The sequence below is a fragment of the Falco biarmicus genome, chromosome 10 (genome assembly GCF_023638135.1).
Source record: "Falco biarmicus isolate bFalBia1 chromosome 10, bFalBia1.pri, whole genome shotgun sequence".
NCBI classification, from domain to species: domain Eukaryota; kingdom Metazoa; phylum Chordata; class Aves; order Falconiformes; family Falconidae; genus Falco; species Falco biarmicus.
This window is the reverse complement of record NC_079297.1, coordinates 13,174,438-13,199,921: the sequence shown is the minus strand read 5'-3', so window position 1 is coordinate 13,199,921 and position 25,484 is coordinate 13,174,438. Positions and strand designations below refer to the sequence as shown.

The 25,484-nt window shown below is 45.8% G+C and overlaps 1 protein-coding gene across 2 annotated transcripts; it reads left to right on the top strand.

Moving 5' to 3' along the window:
- The first annotated feature begins 358 nt into the window (after positions 1–358).
- Positions 359–25,423, top strand: CABLES2 (Cdk5 and Abl enzyme substrate 2). 2 transcript variants are annotated; one of them, XM_056353802.1, is made up of 10 exons: positions 359–1,000; positions 3,061–3,113; positions 15,513–15,605; positions 16,325–16,402; positions 17,874–17,982; positions 18,687–18,852; positions 19,612–19,715; positions 20,118–20,224; positions 21,555–21,759; positions 22,231–25,423. In XM_056353802.1, exons 1-10 carry the CDS (start codon positions 374–376, stop codon positions 22,369–22,371), a joined length of 1,683 nt encoding a protein of 560 aa, XP_056209777.1. In that variant the 5' UTR covers positions 359–373; the 3' UTR covers positions 22,372–25,423. The 2 variants fall into 2 exon arrangements, with proteins under 2 accessions (XP_056209777.1, XP_056209778.1); XM_056353803.1 differs by lacking the exon at positions 3,061–3,113 and adding an exon at positions 15,250–15,321 and having other exon boundaries at positions 498–1,000.
- The last annotated feature ends 61 nt before the right edge of the window (positions 25,424–25,484 follow it).

The following is a 25,484-nucleotide window of genomic DNA, read 5'->3' as shown; positions in this document are numbered from 1 at the left end:
AGTCCCTGGGGGTTTGGGTGGGGAAACGGGGGGGAGGAGAGGTTTAAGGGTCATACAAAGGGACAAGGCGGGTGTATGCGTGGGGACGCGGTGGGTGGTTTTGTGGGTACACGGTGGACTTGTGGCCGTGGGAGGGCAGTACCCGAGGGAGGAAGGAGGGGAGCGCCTGCGTGACGGCCCCGCGGGGGGAGCCAGGAAGAGGACGTGCCGGGCCGCGGCCGCCCCGGCCCCGGGGCAGCGCCTGCCCGCCCGGCGGGGGCACCACCGAGCTGCCTGGGCCGACGGAGCCGTTGCGCGCCGGCGCTAGGACCCGGCAGAGCCCCACCAGCGGGCGAGGGGCGCGCGGAGCTACCCGTGATGAGCGGCCGAGCCAATGAGCGCGGCGCCCCTGCCCGGTTCATTTACATTCCGGCGCGACGCATCCAATGAGCGCGCGGGCTCCCGGCCGCGCTGCGCTCCCAGCGGCCCCGCCCGGGCGGCCGCGGCTCATTCGGAGAATGGCCGCAGCCACGGCGTGCGGCTCCCCGCCTCCCCGCGAGCAGCCGCCGCCGCGGAAGCGGGGGGACTCCCGGCGGCGGCAGGCCGCCCTCTTCTTCCTCAACAACATCTCCCTGGACGGCCGCCCGCCTTGCCCGCCCACCGAGAAGCCGCCGCCGCCCGCCGGCCCGGGCGAGGGGGAGGAAGCGGCGGCGGCGGAGCCGGCCGGAGCCCCCTCGCTGCTGCTGTCCCCGCCGCCCGCCTTCCAGCCGCCGCCCGCCCCGCTGCCGCCCGGCGCGTCCCCGCTGGCCGCCGCCGCCGGAGCCAAGGGGGAGGCGGACCCCCCCCGCGGGGGCATCTTCTTGCCGCAGCTGCTGCTGGGCGGCCCGCTCTGCCCGCCGCCCCCCGCGCCGCCCGCCCTGCCGGGGATGCTGGCGGCCGCCAAGCCGGGCGCCCCGGGGCTGCTCAGCCCCACGCAGAGCGCGGCGGGCGGCGGCTTCGCGCTGGAGGCGCAGCGGCAGAGGTGAGTGAGGGGACGGGGCGCGCCGGGCCCGCCCCCCCCCCCCGCCCGCCCGCCCGCCCGCCGGGCCGCCCTGACCCCGCGGGGCGTGGGAAGCGGCGGGACCCCCCGCGGGCCTTGGGAAGAGCCCGACTTTCCCAGGGCTCCCGGCCGGCCGCTCCGGGGGGGGGAGGGGGGAGCGGAGCATGGGAAGCGGCCTCCCCCCGGGGCGAGCGGTCGTGGGAGGGGGCAGGGGCCGTGCTGCCGCCGGCCCCGGGGGGGGGTCCCTACCCCGGGGCAGCCCCGGCGGGGGCGCGGCCGGGCAGCGCTGCCCGCTCGGGAGTGTGCGGCTCGGCCCCGGGGATGCGCGGCGCGCCCCGGCGTGCGAGAGTGCCGGGGTGGTGCGGAGCTGGGCGCTCGCCGGGGCTGCGGGACCCTGCACCCTGCCTCCCGCTTCTCGCTAGCGCCGTTTGCTGCTTCCAGAACAGCCGCGGAGCCCTTGCTGGGTCGGGCTTTGCCCCGCGCCGGGCGCTTGGAGCCGGCCCCGGGGAGGATGCGCTGCCCTTCACCGCGGCGGTGCCGCAGCCGTGCCATCGGCCCTGACAGCGTTGGTTTTTCTAGGCGGCTGGAAGGCGGGCTCTTGCTCGCATCCTGAGGATCCGAGCTCTGAGGAATGCTTTTCAGGCCGTTTCTTGCATAAACAGCTTTGTAAAGTGAGCTGGCCCTGGGAGCCCGCAGGTAGGCAGGGCAGTATCAAAGGCTTGAAGTCTCCGTGGTCTTTATAGCGGCTTCCAGAGCTTTGTTAGCCAGCTGAAATAGAGATGTTGTCTGGGCTTGAAAGCTGGGGAGCTTTGCTAACGCACTTGCTGGGTGTTCCCTTGCAGTGTGTATCCTGCGATGGAGGTGTCCCATACCCTCTGGAAGATTTAAATCAGGAAATGTAAAGAGCAGTAGCAGTTTGTAAGTGTGGGAGTCTCTTGTATGTCATCCTTTCTGGGTTTTTTTCCAAGAAGGAAAAAAACTTGGAACTGTCATTTACCACCCGTTGCTTTTCTTCTTGAAATGGAAAAGACCTGTCTTTCCTTGGTTCTTGGAGAAGTTGAAGCCTGGCATGCTAGCTGGGTGCCCGGTGAGCAGAGATCACGCTGTCATACGCCACTGTCAAGCAGGGGAGCCTGGAGTGCGGCTGTGGCACAACTCCTTCCCACCGCTCCGGGCCACAAAAGCCAGCACACTATTTGCTGTGCAATTTCATTTCATTACTTTCATGTTGTAGGTAAAGCTCTTGAGGGCAGGTTTTGCATCAAGAGCTTTACACACAGAGTTACCTTTGTGGGTGTGCTGTTCGGTGTGTCTGTGCGTACCGAGCTCCAGGCTGAGTTTGCATAAATTATTTGATCCTTCCTTTTCACATGCCAAGTTGATAGGACACTAAGAAAATATTCCTAGGATCTTCTCATTAGATGTCCTTTCTGCCTCCTTCCTTGGCATCTGATTTTAGATGGTTATGTTCCACTACAGTAATTCTAATCAATCCACCTGGAAAGAATGATAAATCACAAATAAAAGGTAGAGGAAAATGCGAGGAGGTAATCGAGGGAATGAAAGGGCTTCTGTCTGAGTAACAACAAAAAGGCTGTGATTTTTTTCAGCTTGGAAGAAATGGCTGAAAGGGTGATTGTGTTGCGTTAATCATTTTGTGTACTACTTACGAGGGTGATCTGGAGTGAGAGTTCATCTATTTTTTGCCTTTAAAGAAGAAAAGAGTGAGTGGAGAACATCCACTGAAACTATCGGGCCGAAGATCCGCATCTTTACATGGAGACACATGTCTTTTGTCAGAAGGACAGTTTAGCACTGGCTCTGGGGGTGTTAGGGCCCACGTATCTCCTTCCAGTCATGCTGGGCACAGGAGGGGGTGAGATGGACCGTCCTTCTGGAATTAATTTCACCTGTTACTTTCAGAGTGAGGGACCTGGAGCACTTTGTATTTTCGCTGGATAGTTCCATGGTTTGCTCAGACAGAGCATCCTCTTGTTACAAATACATGAGGAGTGATTCAGGGACTCTTTTTTTTCCTGCAGGACAGCGGTGGTTGTGCTGCTTCCCCTTCTGTGTTAGGTGAGCTGTTGGCAAGGTAAGGTTCAGAAATGAACGAACAATGACAACATAGGTTTCCTTTTAATGGGACTCTGGAATCTGTATATTGTTTTGCCATAGAGTTATGTTGCTACCCTGGGTAGCATAACTGCGTGCATCATACAAATATACAGGCTTGTGAAGCCAGCAGAGGAAAGGAGGCGGTGGAATCTGCACCACGACCCTGGACATCTAATCTTTGGTGCCCACTTAAGGCAGCTGCTCTCCTCGGAGTCCTTTTTTAGTCACTGTCGAGAGCTGCTTTGAGTTGCCCTTGGTGGAGCCTCCCCGAAATGCACCAGGAGCACAGGCTGAAGGGTCTCCAGATCGGCTTTGTCCATGTTCGCTGACCAGTGCCGCTGCGGTCCTGTGCCGTGCCTGGGGGTTTCATCGCGCTGGGGCTTGCCCCATCCTTGGAGATCACTTTATCTACAACTGGCAGTTTCACTGGGCAGAGTTTTATTACAAAACTTGATCTTGTTTGACTTGATTGAGAAGTTGCAAGAAGCTGATGAGACCAGCGTAGCTCAGGGCAGGTTGTGGCGGCACCTCTGCTAAAGCTGGTGATTTATTAGCAGGTCTTCAGTACAGCCCTAGGAATGAGTGACCGGGTCAGCTGATGGAATGTGGAGTTTGCTGGAGTTGCTCGGTAGCTGTCAGGTCCTTTAGGATGGAAACTTAAGCAGCGCACGCTCCCTCGGAGGCACCGTTCAGTCTGGATGCTTGGTTTCATTGTGCTGCCTGCTGAGCATGATAAACTTAATGACTTTAACCTTCCACTTTTGTTTTTCTAAGGAATCTTCTGTTTACAGGATCCTAAATTACAATGCTGTGTTATACTAGCTTGCTTAATCTGCTTGCCATCCCTCCTGCCTTCTCCTTTTCCATCTTTCTCTGTTCTTTTGTTCTTTCAAAGAACAAGCCTCACAGAAAGCAGTGGCAGGATGCAGCAAACAGCAAACAAATCAGCATTCACAGATACTTTTTTTTTTAAATGAATTTCTGCAGCTGGGTCTGAAACTGGCAGAGCTTTCTGGGGAAACACAGATAACAGAGGGCCCTGAAAATAGCCAGGTTATGAAAGCATGAAGAACGGGAACAGCAACCCTGAATGTCCGTTTGTTTTGCTTCTGAGGGTTCGGTCTAATTTAATGTAAAGCAGCTGGTTTTGCCATCTACTTGCTGCATTTTTTCTGGGCCTAAGAATAAATACAGAAATTTAATTATTTGCAACTGATGCTTTAATGTCCTTGGTGTTTAGCGGTCAGGGAGCCGAACTGAATGTTCGCGGTTGCTGATGAATCAGAAATGACTGAGCTAATTTAGGTAAATTTAAAGGTGGGAGTTCAAACAGCAGTTGATAACAGCAGCCCTTCGGACCAACTCTACTTTAAAGTGTTAATTGGATGCTGGATTGTTGCCATAGGTGTGATCAAATTAGTTCTTTGGCTGGAAGGGCAGAAATACTTAGTCAGGCTTTTATGCTTATGATGGAAAAAAACCCAAAAAAACCCCAAACCACCAACTCTGCTAATAAACAGATTTTGTTAAGATGTATGAAATATAATGCTTAAAAGTCTTAGTTTTGATTTTGAGCCTTATTTGTAATAACCTGAGCACTCATGGTGCTTTTCAGGAAGCAGCAAGATCTGTCAGGGCTGGCAAGCCTGGACCTTTCAGGGGTGAGCAGCAGACTGGGGTGTGCTGCTTGGGGCTGAAAATGAACATGTGCTAAACCTGAACTTTATTAAAAAATCAACTGAAAGATTAAGGCTGCAGTTTCCTCCTTGGCAAGCACAGTTTGTTTCGGCAGCTTTCTCTCATCTTTGCAACTGCAGGTGAATTGCATGTGTCCAATATTAAATGCTTATAATTGATAGCTGCCTGTAGTATTTGTTATCTAACCTTCCCAGCCAGGTATATTAATCAGAAGCAGTAAATTGGGCGCCTGGCAGGAAACTCGGAGATTAGAAAATCCAGGTACTTGTATCCTGTGAATGGGTCAGGGTCAGGCAATCCTAGACACTTCTAACACTGAGATTATTTGACTTTTTGATTTAAAAGAGTCCAGAGGCTTTTAAAGTAACTTTGCTCTCAGGCAGGAGTAGTCTGTACAGAAACTGTACTCACAGCTGATTTTATCTGTGGACAGATTGTGTAGCTTTTCAAAGGAATGGCGCAGGAGCCCTGGCAGCGGCGTCTGAGATGCTATGGAAAATGGGATGCTCTGGAAGCGCTGTTGCCACCTTTCTTTTTCCTTCCTGCCAGCCTGAGGGTGGTTAGAATGTGTCTTACTTCAAGTCAGCAAGTCATCAGTTGAGAGGGGAATGTGGTACCAAATTATATGTAAAAAGCTGGATGGCTTAACTTCGGGGAGGAGTTGGTGGGGCCCCCTTTAGACTTCCAGTAAGCAAGTCCTGTAGGAGTGTTACAGCTGGAGCTTCCTTATCCCGGCGCTCCTCCGCTGTGGACTTGAATGTGCTGCCAGAACCTTACACAGCAGTACAGCATTCATGGCTCTTTTCTAATATTTTACTTGTGAGATTTGCTTTACAAGCTTCGAGTTAGAAAAAATAATGCAAGCTTTATTGAACCATTATTTTCAAATGTAACCCTTGACTCTGAAGACTGCAGGATCTTGCTGTACTGACTTAATATGTTGTTTCTTTGATTCACAGTCTAAAATAATTAGCTCCTCTCTCCTCCTTGCCTTCCCCCAGATCTCAGTTGGTGAGCAAGTGCCTCCTCCTCAGTCTGAGCACTCGGAGCTCCCAGAGCTCATGCTGAGCAGCAGCTGGGTGCTGTGGGTGTCAGTGAAAAGGATGTGTTTAGGTTGCTGGTGCTCCTTAACATGACTTCGCTTAGTCCTGAAATCCTTGATAATTGCGAAGATGTGGGCTGTTCAAACTTGTATCTGCTTTGCCAGCCGGCTGACGGCCACCTAGCCTGGCTGTGGATGAAGCTTCTTCATCGGGGCTGCTGTGTGCTCTCAGCACAGCGACTAAACCGGTTCAGGAGAGTTGCTAGTGGTGGTTCTTAGTTTTTTGCCATTTACTATCAACTGTGGGATGAGGCAGGGAGGGAAGGGCCTCTGCTTTTTGTTTTAAAGAACAGTCCTGAACTACAGATGAGCTCTTCTGCTCTGGGTGTGGGTGTAGTTTGATTGCTTTGGAACAGGGGAAAGGTGGAGGGGAGGGGAAGTGACTTTCACAATATTATCTTAATTTTTTTTTCCTGCAGTATATGTTTTTTCATTATATTAAATCTTGGGAATCTGGAAGACTTGACTTCAGCTGTCCTGTGTTCCTCCTTTTTTTCCATCTGTCAACCAGTTCAAGCTGTGAGGCTGTCAGGCTGAGTGGGCTTGAAGATGCTTTTGAGCCTTCTTTTGAAGATTGCTCTGAAGTCTTCTGGCTCTGTAGTTCGAGTTTTAAAATGCACAGTTTGATGTGCGCACAAGCGTAATGAAATTTGGATTCTTTGACGAACACGAGGTATGGTTGATAAAGCAGGTGACTGCAGATGGAGGGTGCTCAGCTAAAGCTGTTCTGTGTCCTGATTTCAGCTGGGACAGAGTTAATTTTCTTTCCTGTAGCTGGTACAAGGCTGTGTTTCGGATTTGGTGTGAGAATAATGTTGATAACACACTGATGTTTTAGTTGTTGCTACATAATGATTATATTAAGTCAAGGGCTTTGCAGTTTCTCAGGCCCTGCCAGCGAGAGGGCTGGAGGGGCACAAGAAATTGGGAGGGGACATAGCTGGGACAGCTGACCTGAACTGTCCAAAGGGATATTCCATACCATGGGACGTCATGCTCAGCATATAAACTGCGGGAAGGAGGAGGAAGGCAGGGACATTTGGAGCGATGGCGTTTGTCTTCCCAAGTAACCACCAAGCGCGCTGGGGCCCTGCTGCCCTGGGGATGGCTGAGCACCTGCCTGCCCGTGGGAAGTGGTGAATGAATTCCTTGTTTTGCTTTGCTTGTGCACTGCTTTTGCTTTAGCTATTCAGCTGTCTTTATCTCAACCCACAAGTTTTTCTCGCTCTTACCCTTCCAAGTCTCTCCTCCATCTCACTGGGGGGAGTGAGCGCTGCGTGGTGCTGAGCTGCCGCTGGGGTTAAGCCACGATGCTGTGTCATGCTGGCTCTTCAAATGCAGAGCTTTAAACTTCAAACCTTTGGTTTATAGCTGTTGTGTATATAACTTACTGTAAATTAAGTACAGTTTAATCTCTGGAAAAAAGTGTTAAATGAAGAACCTTAAACTGGTCTCATAAGTGCAAGCAAAGTGTTTAATGAGGGAGCCCCTGATTCACAAGACCTACTGAGTCTTCGAAACAAAAAGCTGGCTGCCAGCTGACCCTGATCCCGGCAGCCCTTCCCAAGGGAGCTCTGGACACCCTGACCCTGTGCAGCCACCTTCCCCAGGGAATGCTCCTTTTTTGCCAGGGGTACCCAAGCTCAGCATTGCCTGCAGCCTGCCTCGGAGCTGGGTAGCCGTTTTGTTTGCTAGCCAGCCACAGCATGGGCTGAACTGCTGCCGGTCAAAGCCTCTTGCTCAACAGCATGGGCACATTTACACTTGCTCTGTTGTGGCTGCTGCAATTCAAGCATAGAATTTTGCCCTGGTGAGGCTACAACTTCTTGATTGTGGGTTGGAGGGGATGACTGATGGTGCAGTGGGAAGAACCAAGTGCCCATAAAAACACTGGGAGACCTCTCTAAATTTTCTTTGACTGGGTTTCTTCCAGTCACCTGTTTTGAATTTTCTTCTCCTTCCCAGTTAAAAGCTTCTTTCTTTTTTTTTTTTTTTTTTTTTTTCCCCTACTTGAGAGTTTTATTGTGCTGAAGGCTTTTACTTTCACAAGGCACATGATGAAATGACAGCATCGTCTCTCAGGGAGGTGCCTGAATATTTTTAGCATAATGCCCACAGTGTCATGAAGGACACAATTTACATTTCACTTGCCTGTTTTGGTCAGCAGTTCAGTGCTTAGTGAGCAGAGCACAGAGGTTGGTGAGCTAGGAACACCTCCAGAAACTGGTAGAAGTACGGAGGAATACAGTTACTGGTTGGTCCTGGCCAGCACGTCCAGTTTGCTTTGTGAGAAGCAGCAGGGATTTTAGGAGTGGAGTTCAGAAATGGGCTCTGGGTACAGCAAACCTTAATCTGGTTTGGTGGTTCTGGTGCAGCAGATGGCTTTCATGGCGCTTACTGGAAGGCACTGTTTTATCCTTGGATTGTCTAAACACCCTTAGCATCAAAATGATGTGATTTATGAAATGCGGCGAACACAAAGCTTGTTTCCTAGTAGCATTAGCTCTTAATCATATGTGGTAGTGAATCAGCAGTGAAGTAGCAGCCGCTGTGAAGAGTATCTTAACTTCCCTTGTTTGTATTTAAAACTCTCCAGGCTTAGTGAGCTTCCCGCTTACTCTGCCTCCACCTCCGTTCAAATTACACTTCGTTTCTGTTCCTTCTCGCCTGTCCCGTGGGCTGCGTGACGCATTCTTTCCCTTGAGCGTGGCTTTGCTGGTGTTTGAGGAGTGCGGGGTTTTCTCCTGGCATTTGGAACCCGCAGGAGAGCCCCTGGTGCCCTGTCAGCTTTGCAAACAAACCCTCAATAAGAACAGAAAGGTGAAGGAATTGGACCCTCTCCCTTGTCCTGAGGTTTCAGAGGGACCTGCTCTGAAGCATAATTGTACTTTGCAAGCTCATGTTGGGTTTACTCTTTAAAATGAAGATTACTGGAGGGATAACTTAAATTAGCCTGACTGTGAGGCTTGTGTTTATTGTCTGGCAGTCTGATAGTTAAATAAATGTCAGAACAAGCTCCTGGGGCAGTGGTCTGCAGTCCAAAATGCACGTTTGTGGTGCCATAAAACAGTGAGTAGCTGATTTTGCAAAGGAGTGCTTGGGTGTATGATTCCTGGCGGCTCTGCAGGGTGTCTTCTCTGCTGCTGCCTCTCACTGAACATCAGAGCTGAAACTGTTTAGCTGTGAAAATGGTGCTGGGCACATCGTGGCATAGTCTTCATTAAAGTAATTTGTTTTGCCAAATATGTGGTTTTGATAGTGATGCATTAGATACGTGGTCTCTGACTACTTTTGGCTTTACTGAAAACTTGTTGCTGCTGGTGAGCTGTACTCAATCTGCCTGTGAGTAGGAAACTCATTAATGTAAGTGCTGAGGGTGGTAAGGCAGGGGGCACTGACATGAGGGCAGTGATGCTCACGCTTGTACACTCTGGAATGCAAGCCTGAAAACGGGGAATGCCTCCTGAGCTGCGTAAGTAATGGCAGTTGTGAAAAAGTCAGATTAAAAACTGGAACTGGTTTTCTTAATCCCTTGGTGCCAGTATTTTACCTAGTCAAACCAAAGACACAGTTCATATCTGGTGGTTGGCTTGCCTGTAAGGAAGGAAAATGATGCAGCTTAATCTTTAAGGTATGTCTTGATAAAACAAATCTGACAGGTATGCCTTCCTATCAAAAACAGTATTTGAGATCTGGATTTCTTTTGTAAATTGCCTTTGACAGTTGTTACTAAGCTAGTGCTTCCAAAAACCAATAAATGTTTTTTTTGTCCTTGTTATATTAATAACTTGGTCCCTTGACAGCTGTGATGATACTGAGATCTGTGAAGAACCTTACAAAGGGACATCCATATTAAAATAAAACTCTTTCAAGTGAGAAATAGGAAACCAGATTCTATTAGCCCCTAATTTTAAACAGTAATTAAAAATCCTTGCCCGCCCCCATTCCTCCCATCTATTGGCAGTACGGGTGGCTAAAGAGCAGCAGAGGATAGAAGCCTTGCCACTAATTTTAGCCCAGTGCCTGGGGCTGTGTGCCTGGGTGGCTGTGTGGCAGCATCCTTCCCCCAGCAGAAGGGTGATGCATGGATGCAACTCCATTTGCAACAAATTTGCCCTGCCGGTCCCTTTGGCTGGAGGAGGCCTCAAGTCCTGTTCCTGCCTGGCTTTTGTAGCATCTTTGAACGCTCGTGTTGCCGGGCTTGGTGGTCCTGGAAGTGCTGAGGATAAGAAGTCACAGCAGAAGGTGAACTCAAGGTGCTGTGTTGGTGGAAGCAGCTGAATGCTGACTGCACTGTGACTGTGTGACTGGCTCGGTGCAAACCTGTCCCTGTGAGAGGTGGGGGTTAATTGGGATGAGGGGAGAATACCAGTAATGTCTGATTTAACCCTTCAGGAAGGAGCGAGACCAGCTGGTCTGTTCACCTGCTGTGGCAGAAATGCAGGAACCAAAAGGACAAAACAAACTTCAAAATGGCCAAATGGCAGCTGCACACAGCAGCTTAAGTAAGATCATTGTCTGCTGCAAGGCCCAATATTAGGGGTTAAAATAAGATTCATGAGGGCTGTTTGTTTCCGAGCCTGGGAGTGCTGAGCAGGGGCACGGGTGCCCAGAGGGCTGCCCCACTGTCCCTTAGGGGACACAGCGGCTCAGGAGCAGGTGTGGAAGAGGCTTGCCTGTGCCTGAAGCCATGCCTGATATTACAGCAGTAGTACCTCTTCTGCATTCAACTTGTTCAACTATAATGTCTACTAAAGAATGGTTACCTTGGACACTTCCAACTACAGCAGCATCCTGAAGCTTTACCCCTGTCCCCTTGGGTGTCTGCAGGTGGGAAGGTGGAAAATCCTCCTGGCCAGCCATTGGAAAGGTTGCTGCTCTTTAATCTGGAGCTGTGACTTAACCAGCTTTTTCCTTTCAATTCCTAAGACGGGACATGTAGGGATTACCAGTGCTATACATAGACTGCTCTTGGCTGTGTCCTGTTTTGCTGGGAACACTTAAGAGCTGTGTCAACCTCGGGGCTGGGGATCCCACGTGCTGCCTGCCTGTTCACCCTCTGCAGAGGGTTTCTCTGCCAGCACTCGGAGGGACAGTGGCAGGACCGCAGAGGACAGCTCTGTAGCTGGATGTGCTCAGGAGCTGGGTTTCCTCAGTGGGAAGGCCGTCAGAAAGGATAAATGTGTGTGCTGGCTGCTGCTTCCCAGGTGGGAGTCAAAATGCAGCTCTGAACGTAATTTGTTGCGTTTTTATCTAAATACAAGATTTTTCTGTGGGCCTTTAAGTGCATGTTTAGCTCATTGGGGATTCGGCAGCGGTGTTGGATTGTGTGTGTCCATGTGTGCTCGTGGAGATAACAAGCCAAGGCGTAATCCAGAATTCTTCTGTTTGATAGCCCCTTATCTCTGAGCATGTGCTGTGTGGTTTTCTCTCTTGCTGGGTCCCCTCAGAGGTGCTGGTTGTGTAAACACAGTTGCTGTTTTAAATGTTTAAGTTTGGGGAGGGTCCTGCTTTATTGGCTCCTGAAATGGGGGGGGGGAAGCGCCCAAAAGTGAGCTCCCGGCCAAGGACATAAAGCAGGCAAACCCGCTCTGTAGCTTGTCAAGGAAATGGCTGGTGGTGGCACACAGGCATGTTTGAACTTTTGTTAGGATACTGGTGAAATTACATCCTGCTCCATAGAACTCATTAACATTTTAATATTGGATACTCTCATTTCTTATTGTCAGGTAGCATGTCCGTAAGGGTGTGTGTAAGGTACCTTGCAGTGCGCTTACAGATGTTGGTACTCTGGTTTAGTATTTAGGCTGCATTTGGAAACAAATGTTGTGTGTAAACTACTTAAAATCCTTTGCATTCCAGTGGATCAGAGCAGGAGCAAGAGGTGTTATCCTCAGTGAAGCTGATTAGCACAGGATATGTGACTTGGCATTTTTTCACCAGAGCTAGCAGCCGCTGGAGCAATGCTGTGTAGCCTGTTGTTGAAGCATGGATTGGCTGCGCTCAGACTAAAGCAAGTGAGTGTGTGAATATATGTATATTTATATGTATATAAAAAATAAGTGGAGACTGCTCAGTGTTAAATCTTGTAGCATACTCCCAAGTACTGCACTACCTAATAAAGTTCTGTATGTTAGTAGTAGTAATGCTGTAAAAAGTTGGCTTGAGCCTACAAGCTGTTGCAGGCACTCTGACTGGGTTAGTGAGACCTTTTTACGTACACCCTGTTTTGAGATTTGAGGGGTAGCATCTTGCTTAGCAACTGGGATTCCTCCAAGGTGACAGCTTCACTTGAGGACCGAAAATATTTACAAGCATAGCTAAAAATGAAGTTTCCTGTTGGCAGAGTGGGGATGAGTCATTGTGGTTTTGAGTCAAGGGGCAGGATCTTCCCTTCGCAGCAGCGGGTTGTTGCTTCCAGATACGTACGTAGAGCAGCCGGTTCGGGTGTTTGTCGCTTGTGTTCCCGTTACTGAGAAAAGGCGGTGGTGTCCAGAAGGTGTAATGCTCTGGGTGGCTCTTCACCACGGAGACACTGCCTTGATGCTGCGGGCAGTTGCATCCACAGCACCGTGGCATTACTAGTGAGGGTCTAACTGTGTCTCTCCCAATCTGTCCAGTTACTTACACCAGTGTTCTCTTACAGTTCTCTTATGTGGTTTCTTTGTACCAGTGCCTGTTTTCCCGTTGCTCCCCACACGTGGTGTCTTTCTGTCTGCATCCAGCTAGGTTTCCCCCAGGAGGGGAGGAAGACTGGGGGTGTCCCACATCCTGATGATCCTGCAGGGAACACCTGTGTTCATGGAGGTTTGAGATTCAGCTCCACGTTTCACGAAGGGTTTTATTTTACAAAGGGTTTTTTATTACAGGTTGGATGCTAGAATAGACAAAAGAACCATGTGTATATGAAAGCGTTAAATGTTCCTGTGCAGTTCTCGTTGAAAAGAAAAAAAAAATAAAATTTAAAACTGAAATGCTGGTGAAGGGTGTTGAAGCTGTGCCAGGAATGTTCTCCAGTAGCACCCTTAATAGCGGTTGATTTGTGGGAGGCAGTCTCTAGCAATACCGAAGGTGTTAGTCCAGTGGGAGGATTTACCCCTCTTGTGTTTTCAGAACGGGAGACTAATTTTTCATCCTCCTATCTGTTTGAATTGTGGTCTCTTTTTTTTCTTTTAAGAATGCCAGAAAAGCACTGCTAAGAATCTGAAGACAATTTCCTTCTAGCGGAAAAAATAAAGTTTCATGTGGGAGTATAAATTATTACAATTTCACAGAGAAAGGGCACTAATTATATTTCATTAAGGAGATTGTAACCAGACTTCGGGAAGAAGAACATTCATTAGTTTGATACTTGTTCTCTTTACATACTTGAGAATACAGAGAAAATGTTTACTTGTTTCTCGTGAACTTGTAGTGAGGAATGAGGAACTAACCGGGTGTCAGGAATATTTAAGATTGAAGTGTCGTTGTGCAAAACCTCTAGATAATCATTGGTATGTACAGCTACAGGAGTAACTTCATAGACCTTATTGCAGAGGCTTGCCTGCAGATCAGCCGTTTTAAGTAACAGTTATGTCAATATATGTGGAAAAATAACCAGAACACCATCTTTTCTGAAGCGTGTTCCTGGTATAGCTTGACACAACAGAGGCAGATGCTCCTGTTGCTGATAATCTGCTTGTTGTGGAAATCTGTAATTTTCTAGCAAGTCCTGGGCGTTGACGATGCTGCCTGTAAGGGCAATGTGCCGTGCGGAGGGGAACTGCTACGTCTGGCTGGCACAGTTCTTGGCAGGCAGCTCAGGCAGTAGCTCCAAGTAGCTCGGAAGAGAAGAAATAACTTGCAAGGCGGCAGAAGAGAGGTGAAAGCACCTGGTTTGTCACTCAGCAGTTTGCATTTCTAAACACTGGGTTTAAGAAAAAGCAGGCAGATTTTGTGTGTGGAACTCTGGTGTATCTCTTCTGTAGCAACTAGTGTGGTTTGGTTTCTTACCCTGCTCAGGCTGGAGAGGAGAACCGGCAGAGTCGGTGGGATTAGCAGATTGCCCAGCTGTTTCAGAATCTTGAAGTGCTGAACTTCAAGACCAGTCTTAATCCCAAGTATCTTATTTTGATCTTTAACTTGAATCACCTGAAGCTACAAGCTTTGCTGTGTAAAAACCCTGCCATAGCTGGTAACAATTAATAAATCCCATTTTTTCTTGGCCTTGCCCCACCCTTTGCAGCCACCCAAAGTTCCATGCTTTTGCTTTGGTGTTGGATGTTTACTTCCAGGCATGAGAGCCCGAGCAGTTTGCTGATGGATGCCAGGGCTCTGATGCAGTTTAAACTCTTGAATTTTTTCCAAAAGCAGATCCCATCAAGCCAGAGGCATGCAGCTTTCCTCTGGTATGCTGCTTCCACATTGACTTTCATGGCAGCATTGTCCATTAGTTGAGTTACTATGTTGCTTTGGAAGAAAACCTTGGACTTGAATGCATGTGGCTTGTGCTAAAAATGTAGCACAATGTATGCTTAAACAAAAGCAGAAAATACGGAATCTGATAGTTGTGGTGTCAGTGTTTTGCTGGTGGCAGTTGAATCAGAGCGCATTGTTCCTATGGAAATTGCAGTCATAGTTTCACAATTCGTTTGTAAATCTCTACCAACAAAGAAAGACTTTGACAATAGTAATGTGTCTTGCTTTGGCAAGGTCTATTATTTTTTGCTTAAATGTAATATCCTATTACTGTTACACTAGGCTCACATGATTCCTACTATTATTCTCCTTGCATCTTCCATTCTAGGATTTCACATGGGTACCGAATACTCTTTGCTTCCTCTAATAACCCTCTCTATTGTTTTCTGGAGAGATCTGTCAATTTTATTGAGCTGCTGTCATAGCTGGAGACAACTGTGTTCTGGATCGAGCATACACACAGATGTTCAGTCATCATACAGATATACCATATCTGTCCATAGACTGACATAAAATTACTTATTCCTTTGTCTTGATGATACCTCTTGTAAGATTTTAAAGGAGTATTTGGAAGCTTTTTAGGTGTTTAACTTATAGGCAGGTGTTCTTATGTGTTGAAGATAGTGAATGCTTTTGTTAATAAGTTGGTGTAAATGTGTATTTCGAGGGCCCTAGAGGGGGAGACAAGTTCTTGGCCTTTTTAGGAACTTCAAATGCTTAATTAAGCAACCTTCCACAAAAAATAATCAAAAAACCCTGCTATTTGTCCTAAGAACTCATAGATCTGTTGCAGTTCATAAACTCGGAGGCCATGAACTAATATTGTTCACTCTTCGTGGTGTTGTACATTTTACAGAAGGCGTTTTATCTCCCAGCGCTGCTCTCTAGACTTTTTAGAAGACATAGTGGAATATGCCAGTGTACGAAGGTACTTTTTTCAAAAGCAGCATTAACCTCAACTCGTTGCATGCAGTCCTCTCCTCCCTCCACCCTCTTTCACGCCAATATCTGGGGTCCTGCATGCTAGTGCTGCCATCTGATCATACAACTGGCATGACTTCTTTTCAGAGCACTTAACAGGTTTTGGTTTGTGTTTTTGTTTGTTTTTTTTAATTGCAGAACCAAGCATATATCTGGGTCTCCAAGACACAAAAGTTTGAAGAAGATGCACTTCATCAAGAACATGAGGCAGTATGACACCAAGAACAGCAGGTAACTTCTGGAGGACAAGGTGCCCCCTGTACTGGGGTGAAATAGGGGGTGCTCAGAAGCAGACTCCAGTTCGATGCAATTAGCCCCTTAATATCAGTGAGAATAAGGCGATGTCCTTGGGTTCTGGTTAGTTTTATGCATACTTCTGTCAAAGGAGGTAGGTGCTTACATCTGCAGCAATATTCTGATAGTTCTGCCATCCTACTGTGAGGAGGTTCAGTCATTCTCTTCTGACGCCCTCCTTGTCTCTAGCACGCAGAGAGGTCAGAGCTGAGGAGGATTTAAGGAGAATGGCTTGGCTTAGCCAAATTCTTGGCTCTGAGCAGAAGAGAAGGGGGAGGCTGCCTTCATGTTTATTATTAGTAGAGGTGTGAGACTTCATCTAAATGTAAAACACAATCTATGTCTTTTCACAAAGCTTATGTAAAAATTACATAAATATAGCTATCTATTTTTAAAGACTAGGATTGCCTTTGAGGAGCTCCCAAGGTGATGGCAGTTACTGGGTGCTGGGTTTTGCTATAGAGCTTGGTCCTAAAGACCTACAGGTCATAATGAGACCTTTGCTTTTGTGCTCCTTCCTGAAAACACAAAATCGGTAGCAGTATCTGTGATTTGCAGAGCAATATACAAAGAGTCTGTGTTCCTGTTCCATAAAAAGCTGCTTTGTAACTTCTGAATTGTAATTTGTATCCTGATCTTTTCCCATCTCCTTACAGGATAGTGTTAATCTGTGCTAAACGAACACTGTGTGTGGCTTTTTCTATCCTACCTTACGGGGAGAGTTTACGGATCAGGTGAGACATCCTTAAGTGCTTTGTGAAATGTCTGGTTTGTTGTTTGCAAAAGATCTTTTTAAGTTACTATGGTTGGTGTAAGTCTCCTGTTCTAAAGCAGGTGAACTTATTAAAACATACCATTTATGTGCAAGGACAAGAATCTGCTATCAGAGCAGTAAAATCAAACATTGCCACAATGTCAAAGTGTTTATTCAAACTCCAGGAGAAGAATAGGAGAAAGATAGACTTTGCAGGGGTTTATTCACATTTTAAAGCACTCCAGTCCTGTGAAATCCCTGAAAACAACTCTGAATAAATGATGTGATTTGTTACTGTGTAGAACTCCCTTTACTCCTAAAGTGGTCAGAAATCAACAGTCTTCGGTGCACCAAACTTCTAGTGTCGGCAAAAAAGCACACAGAGCATCAGGGAAGGGTGCTGCTGCCTTTACTTGGAAACCTTCAAGGCTTTATAGTGAAGTTAAACCTGAAGTCTAAGATGCTTTTCTGGTTTTCTACTCTAAGCCATGAATGTCACTGTTTGCAATCTAAGAAGAACAGAAACAGTTTAGACTGATTGAAACTGCTTTTTAGTGTTTGTACTACACTTTTGTCTAGAACTCTCAATATGACCACTTACAAAAACCAAAACCTGCTAACTGGATTTCCCTGCATCTTTGCTCAGCCCCTTGTGGAGTCTAAGTTGATTCTGTGAAGGTCTGTGATCTACAAATGTACCATGGAAAATACTAATTTTATTCTAATCTACTCTGGCAAAACAATTGTGTTGTCACTTCTGTCCTGTACATAACTTATGGCCACAGGAAACGGATGTTTAGTGGTGGGAATTGTATTGTATGCAAATACACTTGCCATAAAAATAGGTGATGGGAAAATATTCTCTCATTTAATAGAAAAGCAGCAAGGTCACTAGAGCTATTTAAGTTTTCTGAGCACTGTGTCGTTCTGCTTCTAAGATGGCAATACGATTCTTCATGTGAAAGCTGCTTTTTTGCATTGGAATATAGAGGTGACAAAGCTGCATGCTGCCATCACTGAGGCAGAGTTCTGCCAGCCGCCTTAATTTTTAATTTGAGCTTGTGTGCACAGAAGTTGGAAAATTCCAATTGAAAGGCAAGTTTCTAATCCTGGAAAACCAGTAATATAAAACATGTTTGCTGTTAAATGTTTAGGGAGTAGTATGTTAGGAATGGTGTGGTTTTATGCAGAAAGACCATGTTAAAGTTTACTTTTGATAGGTGTATTGGAACAGATTTGAGTTAAAGTGAGATTATATCTGTTTGGTTAATGAGCATTTTGACATTAAGAGAGTAGTTAAAAATCAACGTTGTCTTGAGGGATTGCCCTGTTCCCACACAGGACAACTCTGATCTGGTGGTGTTGGCTGTAGCTAATGGAGGGACGTGGTGTTTACCTGGAAGCTGGGCTTGTCACATTTTATACTAGCACACTTTCTTATCTGCATTTAGTGATCTAAAAATGGAAGGACAGAAGCAACGACATCCTTCTGGGGGAGTTTCAGTCTCCACTGAGATGGTGCTTGGCCTGGAAGGAGTAGAGCTGGGTGCTGATGGCAAGGTAAGGAAATACTTTCTCCTTTTGTGTTTTTGGTTGGGTGTTGTGTTTTAGGGTTTTTTGGTGGTTTGGGTTTTTTTTGGCGGGGTTGTTTGTCTCTCGATTTGTAATGCCAGTGAGCATTTGTAATACTACTGACCAAAGCCGGTGACAGCAGGTGGGTAAGCTGGCTACTTTCACCCCAGAACCATCTCATGCTGGGGCAAATCACTTAATTTATGCCGTGCTTTGCCATCCATAAAGTGAGAGCTGAGACTTCTCAGAGTGGTGGAAGTTTAACTGCTCAGTTTGAAACATTTGGCTGGTGACAATTCTCTTCTGAGGAAGTAGTTGAAGCCACTGATCGCTTCTGCCTCTGTTCCTGGAGAATTTATTTCACTCTGGTGTCTCAGACAACATGAGTGATGTTTTGATAGAAATATGGGCAAAATTTATACCCTAGTTTATATACTGCCAGAATTTTATTGATGTGATTCTCCCCTCCTCTTCACCATCCCACCAAATCTTCTACAGTGCTTCTACACTGTTGTTGTGGAAACAAGGCATTCCTCATCCAACTTCACCCTTTCTTCCTGTCTCACCATTTCAAGGTCCCCACTCCCAAATACAAACTCCAGGGGACTCTGAGTTGGAAAATGCTAGATGTTTGGAAATAAGCTCTTCAGTAAATTTTCCCCTGTAACTGCTACAACTTTGTCTCCTTCAAGGTTGTGTCCTATGCAAAATTCCTGTATCCGACCAATGCCCTAGTTGTTCGCAAAGCTGACAGCTATAGTGCTGTTCCCTCCTGTCGAGCTAGTGCTTCACGGAGTCTTCCTGGATCAAGATATAAACCTGTGACAGCAAAAACAATACCAGCAGGAACAGACATCGGTAAGGACAACCGCCAGCTTTGCCATCGCTTGTGTGCCTGGCAGAAAAGCATAAAAGGAATATATTTCTTTGAAATAATTGCGAATGGTGAAGTGAATGGTGATGCGCTGCATCTGGAAGGAGACTGGTTTTAGCACAGCCTAGTAAATAAGGCTTGTTAATGAAGTATAATGATGAGCCTTAGGACTGAGACTGACACACATTCCTTAGATCCTCCATATATCTGGCCTTGTTCTGTTCATGCAATTCAAAGAGTGCAAAGCTTCTGCCTGGAAATATGAAGTTTTATATTATTCAACAAGAAACATCTGGTATACGTGGTTGCAGGTGGGCCTCCTTGCCTTCTAGCACAGTAACAATGCATAAGCCGAAGAGTTTGTGACAAGAATCCCTTCTCTTGTGTTAAAGAGCAAACCTGACAACTCTTCTGCCTGTTAGAGTATAGGCAAAAGAATTGTGTGGTTGTTTTCTGTGCATATTTGTGGATGACAAACTTAGTTTGCACTAAAGTGGTGCTTCAGGCACATGCTGCAGAAAGAGCTTCTGTGTTGCTGGTTTGTTTGTGTTTGGTTTTTTTTTTTTTCCCCAATCATTCTAATACCTGACTGGTGCATTTATGAAATGCACACATGTGAGCATAGCTGCTCTGGGATCTCCCAACACTCCTGATGTTGGCTGTTTGAAAGCTTTTTTAAAGAGCAAACAGGCCATTTAAAGCTCTGTATCTTGTGGCCAAAAGTGCTTTCCTCCTTCCCTCAGGAAGTGAAGCTGGGGAAGCTGCAGAGTATGATCCAAATCTTCTGGATGATCCTCAGTGGCCCTGTGGAAAACATAAACGTGTTCTCATCTTTGCCTCTTACATGGTGAGTGACTAGCATACCTGAACAGAATGAGTGAGTGTCTTTAAGATTTTCCTATAAAGAACTTCATTGAGGAAGAAATCTTCCTCTAGGAAGAAAAGGTTGTGGCTTTTTGAGAATCGATTAGGAAAAGTACGAACAGTTGGGTTTGTACACTCAGCTTGTCAAGGACCAACCTGACATGCATCTCCATGTTGCCATTTGCTGCTTGTAACAGTTTGCTGACTGTTCTTTTAAGACTTTGTAGTTGAGATTCATCATGATCTGTTGCTTAGGACATTACAGAAATGTTAAATTGTGAATAATAAAACTCAGGCTTGCCTTTGCATTAGTGTCTTTGGAAGACTTGTTTGGCCATCAGTACTGTTTACAGAGAAATGATAAATTTTGCCTCTTGTATTTCAGACTACAGTCATAGAATATGTGAAGCCCTCAGACCTTAAAAAGGATATGAATGAAACCTTTAGAGAGAAGTTTCCTCATATCAAGTTGACATTGAGCAAAATTAGGAGGTAAGAAACAAGCACTGAATAATGAGAACATCTATGCTCTACAAGGCTGCCTTTATCTTCTACTTGTACGGAGCAAATAGTAGATCTATTAATAGTATATATGATTAAACACTAATCTCTTTTGCCAGTTGAGCTGACTGTAGGATGACAGCCCTGTACAGGAATGTTTAGGATGCTGGGAAGGGGTAACAGTTGGTTTTCATAGTTCCACCTTAAAAGGGTTTAATTTCACCAGCTGGGGTGTACTGACTTAATAGTCAATTAACAGAAGCAGCATTAGCCTTGAAACAAATACTTGTAACCTGATTGTCTGGCAGTAGTGTAGCATAGTCCCACTCTAACTGGATTGTCTTTTTAGACCCTCTGGCTATTTTCACCTTTCAATTACCAGGCTCACTGATGGCCATGGATTCTGACAAGATTCTGGGATAAAGAAGAGTGTTAGGTCTGGGGAGTCCTTTTTGAAGGCAGGACTATGCCATACAGAATTCCTAGTCTTCCAGAAAATGCATCTGGCTGTTCATCAGTGAGACGTCTTCAGATCAGTTGTACCTTCAGAGAGCTGTAATCTTACTGGTATTACACTTGAGCTAACGCAGTTAAGGCCCTCTGAAATAGCCGGCTTAAACACAGTTCTGCTGAATCACCAGGGTTATGTGTAACTCAGCTCCAAGTGGAAGGCTGGCTCAGGCAGGGTCTGTGTTCTGCCAGTGTCCTGCATACTCCTCTTTGTAACTGTCCCAAGCAGTGTGTTTGTGCAGAGATCTTCTTGCAGGTGTAGCATGGATGGCAGCCATGAGAGGTAGCATCCACCATAAAATCTGCCTTAATGCTGAAGTGACGGGCTGGCTGCTGTGGGAAGTGTGTAAACCAGTCTGCCTTCCCCTCAGACCTGATTCTTCCACAAGGTGTGTAGTAGACAGGTCTCTGTGCAGCAGCTGCTGTGGTCCGCACAGCTTTGGTGTGGTGTTCTGTAGGTCAGGGTGGTTCAGTCTTATGATGTGAATCACAAACCAGTTTGGGAGCCCAGAAGGAATCACACAGCGATAGCCTGTGTGTCAGGGAGGCAGCTAAGCTCCTGTGTGTATGGGCAGATGAGAACTGTGCTTCCACAGTAGATGTTTTCAGCCAGGTTAAATCAGTTTGAGCATCAGCTTCAGCTTGCTGCCAGCTGGACTTCACTCTAGGATAATAGTTACCATAGTTTTCCAGCTAGGATTCTTGCCCATATGCTCTTCTGAGTTCCCATGCTGTAGTGTTTCTAGAGCACTTCATTAAAGCCATTGTGTTTGAGAAGATGTCTTTGTGGTTTTTTTCCCCCCATTCCCAGTTTAAAGCGAGAGATGCGGAACCTGAGTGAAGAGTGCAATCTGGAGCCAGTAACTGTCTCCATGGCATATGTTTACTTTGAGAAGCTCGTTCTCCAAGGCAAACTTAACAAACAGAACCGCAAACTGTGTGCTGGTGCTTGCGTTCTGCTTGCAGCCAAGATCAGCAGTGATCTCAGGAAACATGAAGTCAAACACCTTATAGATGTAAGTACTATGAAACTTGTTTCAGTGTCGTCAAAACCTCCTCTCTAGCTCAAAGAACAAGACAAAGACTAAAGCCAAGATTTTCAACAGTGCATGCCTGCATTTAAGAGCAGCTCTTTCAGTTTTATGTATCAAGGGCTCTCGGGATTGATATTTTTTTTTTTTAAATATCATTAAAACTACCTGACTGATGCAGTCTAATGTCCTACTGATTCTACAGTGAGGTTGTTTTTCCACTTACTGTTTCTTAGACACACACATGTAACTTGTGTGGGTGTCACAGCTGGGCTGATAAGCTGGTTTACTTGTCTGCTCCGTGGCAACACTTTTTGATTCTGTAGGTACTGCTCAGGCCACACACCGCTGCCTTCTGTTTTATGATGACTTAATCTAGCAGTGCATTGGTATCTTGTGGATTAACTGATTGCTTCTCCCCTTGTCCTTTTTTTTAATTTTTTATCACTATCATAGAAACTAGAAGAGAGATTCAGATTCAACAGAAGAGATCTCATTGGTTTTGAATTCACCGTCCTTGTAGCTTTGGAACTGGCTCTCTATCTTCCTGAAAACCAAGTTTTACCTCATTACAGACGGCTCACACAGCAGTCTTAACCAAAGCTATGTCCCAGCTGACAGGCAGTGGCGCTGGGGACCGCATCACTGAACACTGCAAGTGAACTTGCCACTGGCCTTTCTGTGCCGCTGTGTGCATCCTGCCATGGCTACAGCTAGTTTTGAAGTCTGTGGTGTGTTACTAAACTGTTGAGGTGTGCATTATGGACGCATATGCCAAGTCTGGGGGACGGTCTGAGAAGAGTTGTTGAACTTTGTTTTCTTTTGGACATGTAAAGCACAAATATTCACCAGTCAGCTGTCATGGCTGCTTATTATTCCTTATTTATCTATTTGGTTTTACTAAAACTGTTCTTCCCGATGAAGAATACTATGGTATTGTTATTGGGTTTTATTGTTTGTTTTTTTAAAGCCTTTATTTTATTCCTTGAAACTAAAGGAAGCATCACTTGCATTCCAGTGCACCATAAAATTCAGATGTTTCTAAGAATCTACTCACATTTTTACATTCATGAAATGCATACTTTATTTTTTTAAAGGTGTGCCTAAAACTGGCTGGTCTGGTACCAGTGCTTTTTAAGTTAGTTATGTTATTTAGTGGGAAATCCTGAATTTGTATAGCCATCTGTTCTTTACCTGCATTGGCCTTGCATATAAGGAAAACAATTCCAGTATATCTGCACTAATGACACACAGGGCATCTATTCTCTGCTATACTATAGATTGGTAAGTATTGAAATTACTCTGTTCCAATTTAGTTAACTATTAATACCTTAAGAATATACTTTTTCTTTAAATAGGAAAGATTGTTTGAAAATCTGTCATGAAGTACCACATGTTGAACAAGGTAGCTGCAGCAAAGTGATTGCCATCCTAGTTCACTCCTCAGTGGAAGATGAGCGCTTGACTAAGAGCAATTTGCTGTCAAATGTATAATTTACGACTTTTCGTTTGTTTCACTGTTCTGTAGTCTGAAATAAGCACCTTTTCAGTATGACTGCATTAGATATGGTCTTATGTGCTTTGAGCAAATACTTACGCCAGTAGAGTTACTGCTGTCAAACCAAGCCAATGACATGAAGCATGCTCAATATTTAAAATGCTACTTCTTTTTACTCTGTTCTTCCAAGCATTGCATCACTGTGATGGTCCTCATAAAAACTGGCACATCTGAACAGCCACTTAACGGCTGGTGCCCAGCAGCACTCTAATGCTTATGCAGAGGTTAAATATCTTCTCTGACCATTGGTTATTCCTTCATTTATTTATTTATTCTTTTTAATATCCAAGTTGGGAATGAACTCTCGATTATATGTGGGACCTTCTGTGATATTGGTTCTTGGGTTTATTTTCTGAAGCAATATTATGATACAAGTAACTGTGTCCATTTGCAAGGGACAAAACTGATGCTTGGCTGTTACGACTGAGAAATTTGTGATTTGTTTGACGCCTAAATTAAATACTAGGTCTCGTACTGAGGTAACGGACTTGCTATCTAATATGTAAAGTAATGTAAATTTCTGTTCCTTGTATTAAATGTTGGTCGTAGCCAAAACCAAAGCTGAATCTTTGCTTTTCAGCTGTGTTTTGTCTGAAGCTAATTTGGCTTCATTAGAATTGCAGCAAACTTTACTGGAGCCCCTTCCTCTTTAAGTAGGGCTCAAAATGTATTTTTCATATGTAATAATTACAGTGACTATCAAATCTTTTGTAACTGTGTTCAGCTGTATGTAGGTTCAAGGTATTTGTGTAAAATTTAATATGCTTGTGATTTATCTCTAACACAGAAGGACTTTCCAGTCTCCATAAGTGAGATTGTAGCTAATAAATTAAACAAGCTTGCCAGTTATCTTCCAAAAGGTTTAAGAAAAACTGCCTACTAGTTAAACTTTCTACTGAATATAACTGTCCTTGCATGCAAGAAGTAGTGATGTACTAAACATCTAGTCTATAATGAGCCTTCAAATTAGCAACCCGTTGTGAAGACAATTGAAGTGGGCCACCACTTCCTGCAGTCATTAGGGGAGGGGACAGAGGCAGAACTGAGCAAAGAAATTGCTTGTGTGGTATCTCCAGAACTAGCAAAACACTCCGGTTGGTATGAATGAAATCAGAATATGGCTGGGAACTTCTTTTTTTAGTGTATAAAGAGTTTTCTCTCTTTATATAAGTAAGAAAATTAACTTCCTGTTCTCACAGTCTAAGGAAAAAAAACAAAACACAACCAAACCCATACTTTGGTTTGCAGCACTTTGCAGTCTCTATTCAGTGGAAGTTTGGTTGCAGTGGGCATTTGGGCTGTAGTTATGTTCCCAGAATCTATGGTTTCACATCACAAAGGGCAAGCTTTTGTTTTGTTTTTCAAAAGAACAAATTAAGATAAGGAGCATTAAATTACAGAATGCTGAATGTTGTCTAAAGGTTACTCTAGATGTTGGCTTGGGAACATGCAGTGTTCTTGAGCTTAGAAGCTGGGTGTGCAGGCCAAAAACAACGCGGTGGAGCCAATGTTGCACCATCATCTCTGGTAGAGTGTGGGGCCAGGGCCATCCAGAGGTGTAGTCTGTGGCTTGTACATCAGTGTCTCCGCTGTGGTATCTGTGCAGAAAGTCCTTCTGCAGAGATATGGTAACTCATGTGTGTGTATATGTTGATTTTTCAGTTTCCGGAGTGTAGCCCGCAGTCCTGTATGGGAATACTTATCTTTTCACCTAAAAGCTGCCACCATGTGGCAAAGGACTATTATTACATTATCCATTAATAAACTGAAAGTGGGACCCAAAATAATACGCGGATCTGCTGGCTTTACGTTTCCTCACAGTCCAGCTCCTCTTGCTCTGCAGGGAAAGGCTGGTTCAGGCCAAGCGGCCTAGCGCTGTGTGCCGCGTAGCGATGCTGCTGGGATGGCTCAGCACGGACAACTCTCTTGATAAGAGGCTGTACATTTTTATGTAAACAATACAGTTTTGGTTTTGTCTTACTCCATTATTTAAAAGCGTGAGTTGTAGCCTGTTCGGTTTTATTGTGTTTTTTTTTTTTCCACCATGAACTTGTAAAATTCAGATGCTGTGAAATAAAACCTGTTTTGGTACATGTTTTGTAACCAAAGTCTTTGTTTTGGAATGGTCTGTCGGTTTCGGGGGCTGCTCGGG